We start from the raw sequence: 12621 nt of genomic DNA on the forward strand, positions 1-12621 counted from the left end.
CACTCAGCTATCTAGTGGCAGAGCTAGATTTGAATTTAAGATAGATACAAAGCCCGTGCTCTTCCGATTAGTCCACAATCAAGTGTGTCAAGGATCATGATCAAGTAAAGGGGTAGAGGGAACACAGGGACAAAACACTGGACTTCGTCTGGCCACCTGATTGCCATGAATGTGGAACAGCAGTAATTCAACTCTAAGTCACCTAACCTTAGAATTGCTTAACCGTAGGATAGGGCTGGATTGTGGGTGGAGGACTAATGACTAAACCAGTCTTGTGCCATCCAAGTACCAGTGCAAGAGGGTCACAGATAAGTAAATAGCTAAGTAAATGACTTGAGGAGCTCAAGTTAGCATACATAGTGCCTTGCTTTTCTTTTTTTTTTAAAATAAATTTATTTATTTATTTATTTATTTTTGGCTGCGTTGGGTCTTTGTTGCTGCACGCGGGCTTTCTCTAGTTGCAGCGAGTGGGGGCTACTGTTCATTGCGGTGCACGGGCTTCTCATTGCGGTGGCTTCTCTTGTTGTGGAGCACGGGCTCTAGGCTCAGTAGTTGTGGCGCACGGGCTTAGTTGCTCCACAGCATGTAGGATCTTCCTGGACCAGGGCTCAAACCCCTGCCCCCTGCATTGGCAGGCAGATTCTTAACAACTGAGCCACCAGGGAAGCCCCACAGTGCCTTTCTTTTTGCCGGTAGGCAATGTAATGTAGTATAGTGGTAAAAAGGTAGTCTTTAGAAACTACACTGCCCAGGTTCAGATCCCAGCTCTGCGAATAATGACCTATATGACCTTGAGCAATTTACTTAACCTCTTTGTTCCTCAGTTTTATCATGCAAATGAGGATAGGAATAAAAATACTTATCTCCTAGGAATGTTGAGGAATGAGTTAACGTAGGTAAAAAGCATTTAGATCACAATAAATTGTCATTATATCTTAGCTGTCATCATTGTTGTTTTAGAATTAATCTAACCATTTATTCACTCTCAGAGATAATTTGAGGACCCCAAATTAATTTTTATTTCATGTTTCCATCCTGTGGCACTTAGAGCATTTCCTGTTACATTTGATTCATTCATTGGCCTCTATAAGCAACTCTTTTCACCAACTTTAATAACTCCTTGAAAGTAGGCCTTCTTCATATTAATTGGGTCTTTTTGTTTCTTCTTTCAGATGAAGATGAATGTGCAGCAGGGAATCCCTGCTCCCATATCTGTCACAATGCCATGGGAACTTATTATTGCTCCTGCCCAAAAGGCCTCACTATAGCTGTGGATGGAAGAACTTGTCAAGGTAGTCACAAAGCTAAGTCTAATCAACACATTTAAGCAGTGGACATGGCAATCTCTCTCCTAGGAAAAGCGTGGTAGACCAGTGCTCTTCTTTCCTACTCTTTCTGCCCCCACCTTCATTGAGTTGAAAAAGTAAGGAAGAGGGAATACTGCTCACACACTGCCTTCATATGGTGTGCTCTGTGGGCAGGAATGCCTGTAGTGACTCACTCAATCCCCACAACACAATGAGAAGAGGCAGGCAGGACTATTACCATACTCCTTTTACAGGGATAAAGGTAGGAAGGAAGAGGTTATAAAGAAATTTAGTAAATTGCACAATCGTGGTAGCACTTTTGGAACGTTAAAGAAAAGCACACTTTTCTATCAGATTCTAGGTATGCTTCAAAGTTAGAACTTGTATAAGAGCCTAGTTGTATAATAAATTAAAAATGATGAAAAGAAGAAAGGATTTATCCCTCTATGCCCAAGGAGACCCCCTTCTAAATGCAAAAGAGAGAGAGAGCAGGGGCATAGGAGGGCATAGGAGTAACTTTTATGGAATGTCCAGTATGGATTGGGCACCTCATAAACATTATTTAATTTTCAAAGCAATGCTGAGAGGTGGATATTATTATCCTCATTTTACACATGAAAAAACTGAGATGTCAGAAAGGAGAAGTACCTTTTTTCAGCCACCTAATTTATAAGTGGTCTGTTGGATGGCTTGGTCTGTGAAGACATCACACTGTCCTGCTATGAGCTTGTCAGCTACTCAACCCACCTGAAATGACACACCCCCAAAATTCACCATTTTTGCTCTTGTATATTTCATTTCAAGTGTCATTCATTGCTTTTCTTATCCCCGTTTCACAACAGGTTCTTTGGTTGGTTTTCTTCAGTTCCCCCTAGTTGAATGACTCACTTTGTTGCAGATATTGATGAGTGTGCTTTGAGTGGACACACTTGCCATGCTGGTCAAGATTGTGACAATACCATTGGATCCTATCACTGTGTGGTCCGCTGTGGAATTGGCTTTCGAAGAACCAGTGATGGCCTGAGTTGTCAAGGTATACAAATGGAGGCCCTTGCTTTATCTTCATTGTATTACAAATTAAAACCCCTGCCTTTTGAATCACTTAAAGTAAAATCTCTTTAATAGATTGAGCTTCTTAGTAAAATGTTTAAATGTAATATGCCATGGCTATTTTAAGTATTTGTAACAAAGTGGTTTTGAATAAAACTTGCCTGTAATATTTGAGAGAAGAGATCATACAGCATGATCTTAATAGAATCTATTTAATAAAACTACATTTCGTAAGGCTATGAATATTTATTGCAGGACTTTTTTAATAGAACTTATTATTTTAGAGCAGTTTTAGATTCACAGCAAATTTGAGTAGAACATAAAGAGATTTTCCATATTCTCCCTGCCCCAACTCATGCATAGCCTCCCCTGCTACCAACATCCTGCACCAGACTGGTACATTTTTTTTTTTTTTTTACCAAGGATAAACCTACATTAACACATAATTACCACCCAAAGTCCATTGTTTACATTAGGATTCATTCCTGGTGTTGTATAGTCTATGGGTTTAAGACAAATGAATAACGTCATATATCCTCCATTATAGTATCATACACGATAGTTTCCTTGCCCTAAAAATCTTCTGTGTTCCACCTAGTCATCCTTTCCTCCCCCAACCTCCAGAAACCACGCATCTTTTTTTTTTTATATATATATATATAAATTTATTTCTTTTTTGGCTGCACCAGGCTTTCTCTAGTTGCGGCAAGTGGAGGCTACCCTTTGTTGCAGTGCGGTGGCTTCTGTTTGTTTCAGAGCTTGGGCTCCAGGCACACAGGCTTCAGTAGTTGTAGCGCGCAGGCTCAGTAGTTGTGGCACACGGGCTTAGTTGCTCTGCGGCATGTGGGATCTTCCCAGACCAGGGCTTGCACCCGTGTCCCCTGCGCTGGCAGGTGGATTCTTAACAACTGAGCCACCAGGGAAGCCCCTCATCTTTTTATTGTCTCTCTAGCTTTACTTTTTCCAGAATGTCACGTAGTTGGAATGATGCAGTATGTAGCCTTTTCAGATTGGCTTCTTTCACTTAGTAATATACATTTAAGATTCTTCTATGTCTTTTCATGGCTTGATAGCTTATTTCTTTTTAGTGCTGAAAAATAACCCATTGTATGAATGTACCACAGTTTATATATCCATTCTACTGAAGGACATCATCTTGGCACTTACAAATTTTAGCAATTATGAATAAAGCTGCTATCAGGATTTTCCAGAGGAAGAAACAGTGGATACAAAATGAAATTCTTATCAATAGTAGGAAGAATGAATGAATTATGGTACATCTATACCATGAACCACTATGCTGCCATTATAAAGAACGGAATGAAGCTCAACTGTTTGGCTTAGACAAACAGCCAACAACTGTTTGGCTTAGAATTTCCATGAGGCGTTGTTGAGTGAGAACACAAAGATATAAAAGAGTGTATGCAACTTGTGTAGAAAAGATTATGTGACTGGAAAACAAACAATAACCAAAGAAAAACGAAATGGATTTATATATTTAAGGAGAGATATAGGTTTACATAAAAGAGATGTTATTATTTATATTAGACTGTTAATGTAAGTTGGCTTTGGTGGACAAGGGGAGGACAAGGGAAGCCAAGTGAAAGAAGAAGAAAAAACTGCACTAAGAAAATCTTTTAGAAGCATATGATCACAGATCAGGGAGGAGACAAGATGGCGGAGTGGAAGGACTTGAGCTCACCTCCTCTCATGAAAACACCAAAATCATGACTAACTGCTGAAGAAACATCAACAAAAATGACCTACCAAAAGAGCCTACCAAAAAAAGATATTCTACATCCAAAGACAAAGAAGAAACCACAACAGGATGATAGAAGGGGTGCTTCCGTGATATAATCAAACCCCATACCCACTGAGTGGGTGACTCACAAACTGGAAAATAATTATATCACAAAGGTTCTCCCACAGGAGTGAGAGTTCTGAGCTCCCCATCAGGCTCCCCAGCCTGGGAGTCTGGCATTGGGAGGAGTAGCCCCCAGAACATTTGGCTTTGAAGGCCTTTGGGGCTTGAGTGCAGGAGCTCCACAGGACTGAGAGAAACAGAGATTCCACTCTTGAAGGGTGCACATAAGGTTTCACATGCACTGGTACCCAGGGCAAAGCAGTGACTACATAGGACCCTGAGCCAGACCTACCTGCAGGTCTTGGAGGATCTCCCAGGGAGGTGGGGGTCAGCTGTGGCTCACTGTGGGGGCAAGGACACTGGAGGCAAAGACCCCAGGGAATATTCATCAATGTGAGCTCTCCCAGAGGACTTGGCAGCAAGAACTGGCCCCACCTAACAGCCTGTAGGCTCCAGTGCTGGGACATCTCAGGCCAAACAACAAGCAAGACAGGAACACAGCCCCACCCATCAGCAGACAGGCTTCCTAAAGTCATCCTGAATCCACAGCCACCTTTAAACACACCCCGTGACATGGCCCTGCCCAGAGGGACAAGACCCAACTCCACCAACAATGGGCAGGCACCAGTCCCTCCCATTAGGAAGACTGCACAAGCCTCTGGACCAACCTCACCCACCAAGGAGCAGACACCAGAAGCAAGAAGAACTACAGTACTGAAGCCTGAAAAAAGGAGACCACAAACTCGGAAAGTTAGACAATGAGGTGGAAGAGAAATATATTCCAGACAAAGGAGCAAGATAAAACCCCAGAAGAACAACTAAGTGAAGTGGAGATAGGCAATCTGCCTGAAAAAGACTTCAGAGTAATGAGAGTAAAGATTATCCAAGATCTCAGAAAAACAATGGAGGCACAGACTGAGATACAAGAAATGTTTAGCAAAGAGCTAGAAGATTTAAAGAACAAACAGAGTTGAACAATACAATAACTGAAATGAAAAATACACTGGAAGGAATCAATAGCAGAATAAATGAGGCAGAAGAACGAATAAGTGAGCTGGAAGAGAGATGAGTGGAAATCACTGCTGCAGAACAGAATAAAGAAAAAAGAATGAAAAGAAATGAGGACAGTTTAAGAGACCTCTGGGACAACATTAAACACAGCAACATTGAGCTTCCCTGGTGGCGCAGGGGTTGAGAGTCTGCCTGCCAATACAGGGGACACGGGTTCGAGCCCTGGTCTGGGAAGATCCCACATACCGTGGAGCAACTAGGCCCATGAGCCACAGCTACTGAGCCTGCGCGTCTGGAGCTTGTGCTCCGCCACAAGAGAGGCCGCGACAGTGAGAGGCCTGTGCACTGTGACGAAGAGTGACCCCCGCTCGCCACAAATAAAGGAAGCCCTTGCATAGAAAACAAACACCCATCACAGCCATAAATAAATAAATAAATAAATAAATAAATAAATAAATAAATAAATAAATAAATAAAAACACAACTCTGCCTATGCTATTCCCCTGCTGAAAAATCACCAATGAGATAAAGTTCAAGTTCCATAGCATGACACAAGAAGTCTTCCATGATTTAAAAAAAAAAACAAACAAACAACATTCACATTAAAGGGGTCCCAGAAGGAGAAGAGAGAGAAAGGGCCTAGGAAAATATTTGAAGAAATAATAGCCAAAAACTTCCCTAACATGGGAAAGGAAACACTCACTCAAGTCCAGGAAGCACAGAGTCCCATACAAGATAAACCCAAGGAGGAACACACCAAGACACATATTAATCAACTTGACAAAAATTAAACACAAAGAGAAAATATTAAAAGCAACAAATAACATACACGGGAATCCCCATACAGTTATCAGCTGATGTTTTAGCAGAAACTCTGCAAGCCAGAAGGGAGTGGCACGATATATTTAAAGTGATGAAAGGGAAAAACCTACAGCCAAGAATACTCTACCCAGCAAGGCTCTTGTTCAGATTCAATGGAGAAATCAAAAGCTTTACAGACAAGCAAAAGTTAAGAGAGTTTAGCACCACCAAACCAGCTTTACAACAAATGCTAAAGGAACTTCTTTAGGCAGAAAAGAAAAGGCCACAACTAGAAACAAAAAATTATGAATGGGAAAGCTAAACAGTAAAGGCAAACATTCTGTAAAGGTAGCACATCATCTACACACAAATATGACATTAAAACCAGCAATCGTGAGGAGAATACAAATGCAGTACATTAGAAATGCATTTGAAATTCAGAGACCAGCAACTTAAAATAATCTTGTATATATATAGATTGCTATATCAAAACCTCATGGTAACCACAAACCAAAAAATCTACAATAGATACACACACAAAAAAGAAAAAGCAATCCAAACACAACTCTAAGATAGTCATCAAATCACAACAGAAGAGAACAAAAGAGAAATGAAGGAAAAGACATACAAAAACAAATCCAAAACAATTAACAAAATGGCAATAAGAACATTAATATTGATAATTACCTTAAATGTAACTGTATTAAATGCTCCAACCAAAACACATAGATTGGCTTAATGGATACAAAAGCAAGACCCGTACATATGCTGTCTACAAGAGACCCACTTCAGACCTAGGGACACGTACAGACTGAAAGTGAGAGGCTGGAAAAAGACATTCCAGGCAAATAGAAGTCAAAAGAAAACTAGAGCAGCAATACTCATATCAGACAAAATAGACTTTAAAATACAGACTGTTATAAGAGACAAAGAAGGACACTACATAATGATCAAGGGATCAATACAAAAAGAAGATATAACAATTGTAAATATATATGCACCCAACATAGGAGCACCTCAATATGTAAGACAGATGCTAACAGCTATAAAAGGAGAAATCAACAGTAGCACAATAGTAGTGGGGGACTCTAACAGCCGCCTTGCCTCAATGGACAGATCATTCAGACAGAAAATCAATAAGGAAACACAGCCCTTAAATGACACATTAGACAAGACGGACTTAATATTTAAGCACTCCATCCAAAAGCAGCAGAATACACATTCTTTTCAAGTTCACATGGAACATACTCCACAATAGATCACATGCTGGGCCAGAAAGCAAACCTCAGTAAATTTAAGAAAACTGAAATTAAGCATCTTTTACAACCACAACGCTATGGGATTAGACATCAACTATAAGAAAAAAAACTGCAAAAAACAGAAACACCTGGAGGCTAGATAATATGTTACTAAACAACCAGTGGATCACTGAAGAAATCAAAGAGGAAATCAAAAAATACGTAGAGACAAATGAAAACAAAAACACAACAATCCAGCAACTTTGGGATGCAGCAAAAGCAGTTTACGAGGGAAGTTTATAGCAATACAATGTTACCTCAGGAAACAAAAATCTCAAATAAACAACCTAACCTTACACCTAAAGCATCTAGAAAAAGAAGAACAAACAAAAGCCAACGTTAGTAAAAGGAAAGAAATCATAAAGATCAAAGCAGAAATACATGAAATAGAGATGAAGAAAACAATAGAAAAGATCAAAGAAACTAAAAGCTGGTTCTTTGAAAAGTTGAACAAAACTGATAAACCTTTAGACAGATTCATCAAGAAAAAAAAGGGAAAGGGCCCAAATCAATAAAATTAGAAATGAAAAAGGAGAAGTTACAATGGGCACCACAGAAATACAAAGGATCCTGAGAGACTACTACAAGCAACTATATGCCAATAAAATGGACAACCTACAAGAAACAGACACATTCATAGAAGGTACCATCTCCCAAGACTGAATCAGGAAGAAATATGAAATATGAACAGAACAATCCCAAGTACTGAAGTTGAAACTGTGATTTAAAAACTTCCAACAAACAGAAGTCCAGAACCAGACGGCTTCAGAAGCAAATTCTATCAAACATTTAGAGAAGAGTTAACACCTATCCTTTGGAAACTGTTTCAAAAAATTGCAGAGGAAGGAACACTCCCAAACTCATTCTACAAGGCCAGCATCACCCTGATACCAAAACCAGATAAAGATACTACAAAAAAAGAAAATTACAGGCCAATATCACTGATGTACATAGATGCAAAAATCCTCAACAAAACACTAGCAGACTGAATTCAACAATACATTAAAAGGATCATACACCACGATCAATTGGGATTTATCCCAGGGATACAAGGATTTTTCAGTATGCACAAATCAATCAGTATGATACACCACAGTAACAAATTGAAGAATAAAAGCCATATGATCATCTCCATAGATGCAGAAAAAATTTGACAAAATTCAACACCGCTTTATGATAAAAATGCTCCAGAAAGGGGGCATAGAGAGAACCTACCTCAACATAAAAAGGTCATATATGACAAACCCACAGCTAACATCATACGCAGTGGTGAAACTGAAAGCATTCCTCTAAGGTCAGGAACAAGACAAGGATGTCCACTCTCGCCACTTTTATCCAATATACTTTTAGAAGTCCTAGCCATGGCAATCAGAGAAGAAAAAGAAGTAAAAGGAATCCAAATTGGAAAAGGAAAAGTAAAACTGTTACTGTTTGCAGGTAACGTGATACTATACAGAGAAAATCCTAAAGATTTTGCTACCAGAAAACTACTAGAGCTCAATGAATTTGGTAAAGTTGCAGGATACAAAATTAATACACAGAAATCTGTTGCATTTCTATACACTAACAATGAAAGATCAGAAAAAGAAATTAAGGAAACAGTCTCATTTACCATCACATCAAAAAGAATTAAATACCTATGAATAAGCATACCTAAGGAGGCAAAAGACCTGTACTCTGAAAACTATAAAATGCTGATGAAAGAAATTGAAGATGGCACAAACAGGTGGAAAGATATACTGTGGTCTTGGATTGGAAGAATCAATACTGTCAAAATGACTATACTACTCAGAGCTCCCTACAGACTCAATGCAATCCCTATCAAATTACCAATGGCATTTTTCCCAGAAGTAGAGCAAAAAAAATTTTTTAATTTGTATGGAAACACAAAAGTCCCTGAATAGCCAAAGTAATCCTGAGAAAGAAAAACAGAGCTGGAAGAATCAGGCTCCCTAACTTCAAACTATACTACAAAGCTACAGTAATCAAAACAGTATAGTACTGGCACAAAAACAGAAATATGGGTCAATGGAACAGAATAGAAAGCCCAGAAATAAACCCACACAACCTATGGTCAATTAATCTATGACAAAGGAGGCAAGACTATGCAACGGAAAAAAGACAGTCTCTTCAATAAGTGGTGCTGGGAAAACTGGACAGCTACATGTAAAAGAATGAAATTAAAACATTCTCTAACACCATACACAAAAATGAACTCAAAATGGATTCAAGACCTATATGTAGGACCAGATACTATAAAACTCTTAAGAGGAAAACATAGGAAGAACACTCTTTGACATAGATCGCAGCAACATCCTTTTGGATCCACCTTCTAGAGTAATGAAAATAAAAGCAAAAATAAACAAATAGGACCTAATTAAACTTAAAAGTTTTGCACAGCAAAGGAAATCATAAACAAAATGAAAACGCAGCCCACAGAATGGGAGAAAATATTTGCAAAAAAAGTGACCGACAAGGGATAAACCTCAAAATATACAAACAGCTCATGCAGCTCAATATGAAAAAACAAACAACCTAATCAAAAAATGGGCAGAAGATCTAAATATACATTTCTCTAAAGAAGACATACAGATAACCAAAAAGCACATGAAAAGATGCTAAATATCACTAATTATTAGAGTAATGCAAACCAAAACTCCAATGAGGTATCACCTCACGCCAGTCAGAATGGCCATCATTAAAAAGCCTACAAATAATAAATGCTAGAGACGATGTGGAGAAAAGGGAACCCTCCTACACTGTTGGTAGGAATGTAAACTGGTACAACCACTATGGAAAACAGTATGTATGGAGAAACCATACATATATCCAGAGAAAACCATACTTCGAAAAGATGCATGCACCCCCATGTTCATTGCAGCACTATTTACAATAGCCAAGATATGGAATGGCTAAATGTCCATTGACAGAGGAATGGATAAAGAAGATGTGGCACGTGTATACAATGGAATATTACTCAGCCATAAAAAAGAATGAAATAATGCCATTTGCAGCAACATGGATGGACCTAGAGGTTATCATACTAAGTAAAGTAAGTCAAAGAGAAAGATAAATAGTATAGGATATCACTTATATGTGGAATCTAAAAAGATGATACAAATGAACTTATTTGCAGAACAAACAGACTCACAGACTTTGAAAACAAACTTATGGTTACCAAAGGGGGGGGAGGGATATATTAGGAGTTTGGTATTAATATATACACACTAATATATATAAAATAGGTAATTGACAAAGACCTACTGTATAGTACAGGGAACTCTACTCAGTATTCTGTAATAACCTATATGGGAAAAGAATCTGAAGAAGAATGGATATATGTATATGTGCAACTGAACCACTTGGCTGTACACCTAAAACTAACACAACATTGTAAATCAACTGTAGCCCAATATAAAATAAAAATTAAATTCAAAAAATATGTTATCACATTTGTGCATTTCTGTGACATGTACAGATTTTGAAAGATTAAATTAGAAGATCTGAAATAGAAAACAAGAACAAAATAAGACACTGGAAATCTCGAACTTGGGAATGTAAGATTAGAACATGAAGAGCCTATAATATGGTGAGATTGTTCTTTTGAGGGTTTGTAATAGAACAATAGAAAAGTGGCAGGAGCTTGAGGTGAGTAGAGACCTGAGAGAGGGATTTTGTTGGGGTAGGAAAGATTTGATTATGTCTACAGGGTTGTGGGAAAGATGACAGTAAGGAGAAGGGCGTTAAAAATACAGAAGAGGAGGGAATGATCAGTGGACCACAGTCATCGTGATGAGGAAGGAGGAGATGGGCTGCAGAGATCAAAAACTCAAATAGAGGAACTCTTCTTAAATGGAAGGAGTGGTCTCCCTTTTTCTGGAATGAAAGGAAAGAAAGGGGAGAAGTTACAAAATACAGGCAAGTGCTCACAAGTTTGGGGAATTCATGCCTGCAGGGTTTTTTTCCATTGCACTATGACCCAGATGGTGTTCAGGAAGATTAATTTGGCAGTGACTACAGATGAGGAGAAAAGCTAAAGTTGCTGCAGTCATTCGAGTGCAAGGTGATAAAACACCCGCATCAGACTAATAGCAGCAAAAATTGGGAAGAAGGGTCAAATTGCAAAAGTTGTTGCAGAAGACTTAACTTTTTTATTATTATTATTATTTTTCTACCTTCAGTACTCCAGTCTGTCAGCAACATTCCAGGGCTAAAAGTTCCTAGAAACTGGAATGGGAGCCATATGGTAAATAAAATAGTTAAAGTAGAGAAGTTTTGCATCAACATAGTTCTGAATCACTAGCAAACTTCTACCTTGGAGTAGTGTTGAAGAGAATAACCCTCTCCAGCAGTTAATTCTATCAATTATCTAGCAGATCCTTTGAGAACACTTCAATTGGATTCTTTTCAGGGAAGATCTTAAACATAATGATCACTAAAATATTTAACATTTGGGGTAAATTAAACCAAGTTTTCTAACAGCATGTAAAGCAAGTTTTGTTTTCTTTAACAGATATTAATGAATGTCAAGAATCCAGCCCCTGTCACCACCGCTGTTTCAATGCCATAGGAAGTTTTCACTGTGGATGTGAACCTGGGTATCACCTCAAAGGCAGAAAATGCGTGGGTAAGGAGAGGGCTATGAATTCAAAGCAGTGACATCTTTGTAACTTCTTTTTTTTTTTTAATTTAATTTTATTTATTTTTTTATACAGCAGGTTCTTATTAGTCATCAGTTTTATACACATCAGTGTATACATGTCAATCCCAATCTCCCAATTCATTACAACACCACCACCACGACCACCCCACTGCTTTCCCCACTTGGTGGCCATACGTTTGTTCTCTACATCTGCATCTCTATTTCTGCCCTTCAGACTGGTTCATCTGTACCATTTTTCTAGGTTCCACATATATGTGTTAATATACGATATTTGTTTTTCTCTTTCTGACTTACTTCACTCTGTATGACAGTCTCTAGATCCATCCACGTCTCAACAAATGACAATTTCATTCCTTTTTATGGATGAGTAATATTCCATTCTTTATATATACCACAACTTCTTTATCCATTCGTCTGTAGATGGGCATTTAGGTTGCTTCCATGACCTGGCTATTGTAAATAGTGCTGCAATGAACATTGGAGTGCATGTGTCTTTTTGAATTATGGTTTTCTCTGGGTATATGCCCAGTAGTGGGATTGCTGGATCATATGGTAATTGTATTTTTAGTTTTTTAAGGAACCTCCATACTGTCCTCCATAGTGGCTGTATCAATTTACATTCCCACC

At 38.5% G+C, this 12621-nt stretch overlaps 1 protein-coding gene across 1 annotated transcript in view; it reads left to right on the plus strand.

Annotated features, from left to right (window-relative positions):
* Positions 1-12621, plus strand: part of HMCN1 (hemicentin 1) — a 518244-nt gene that overhangs the window by 470563 nt on the left and 35060 nt on the right. The window contains exons 99-101 of the mRNA XM_059937996.1: positions 1173-1292; positions 2206-2340; positions 11845-11958. Coding sequence (XP_059793979.1) covers positions 1173-1292; positions 2206-2340; positions 11845-11958 — 369 coding nt within the window. The remainder of the gene's footprint in view (positions 1-1172; positions 1293-2205; positions 2341-11844; positions 11959-12621) is intronic.

This window comes from Balaenoptera ricei, chromosome 1 (assembly GCF_028023285.1).
Source record: "Balaenoptera ricei isolate mBalRic1 chromosome 1, mBalRic1.hap2, whole genome shotgun sequence".
In the NCBI taxonomy this organism is placed as follows: Eukaryota; Metazoa; Chordata; class Mammalia; order Artiodactyla; family Balaenopteridae; genus Balaenoptera; species Balaenoptera ricei.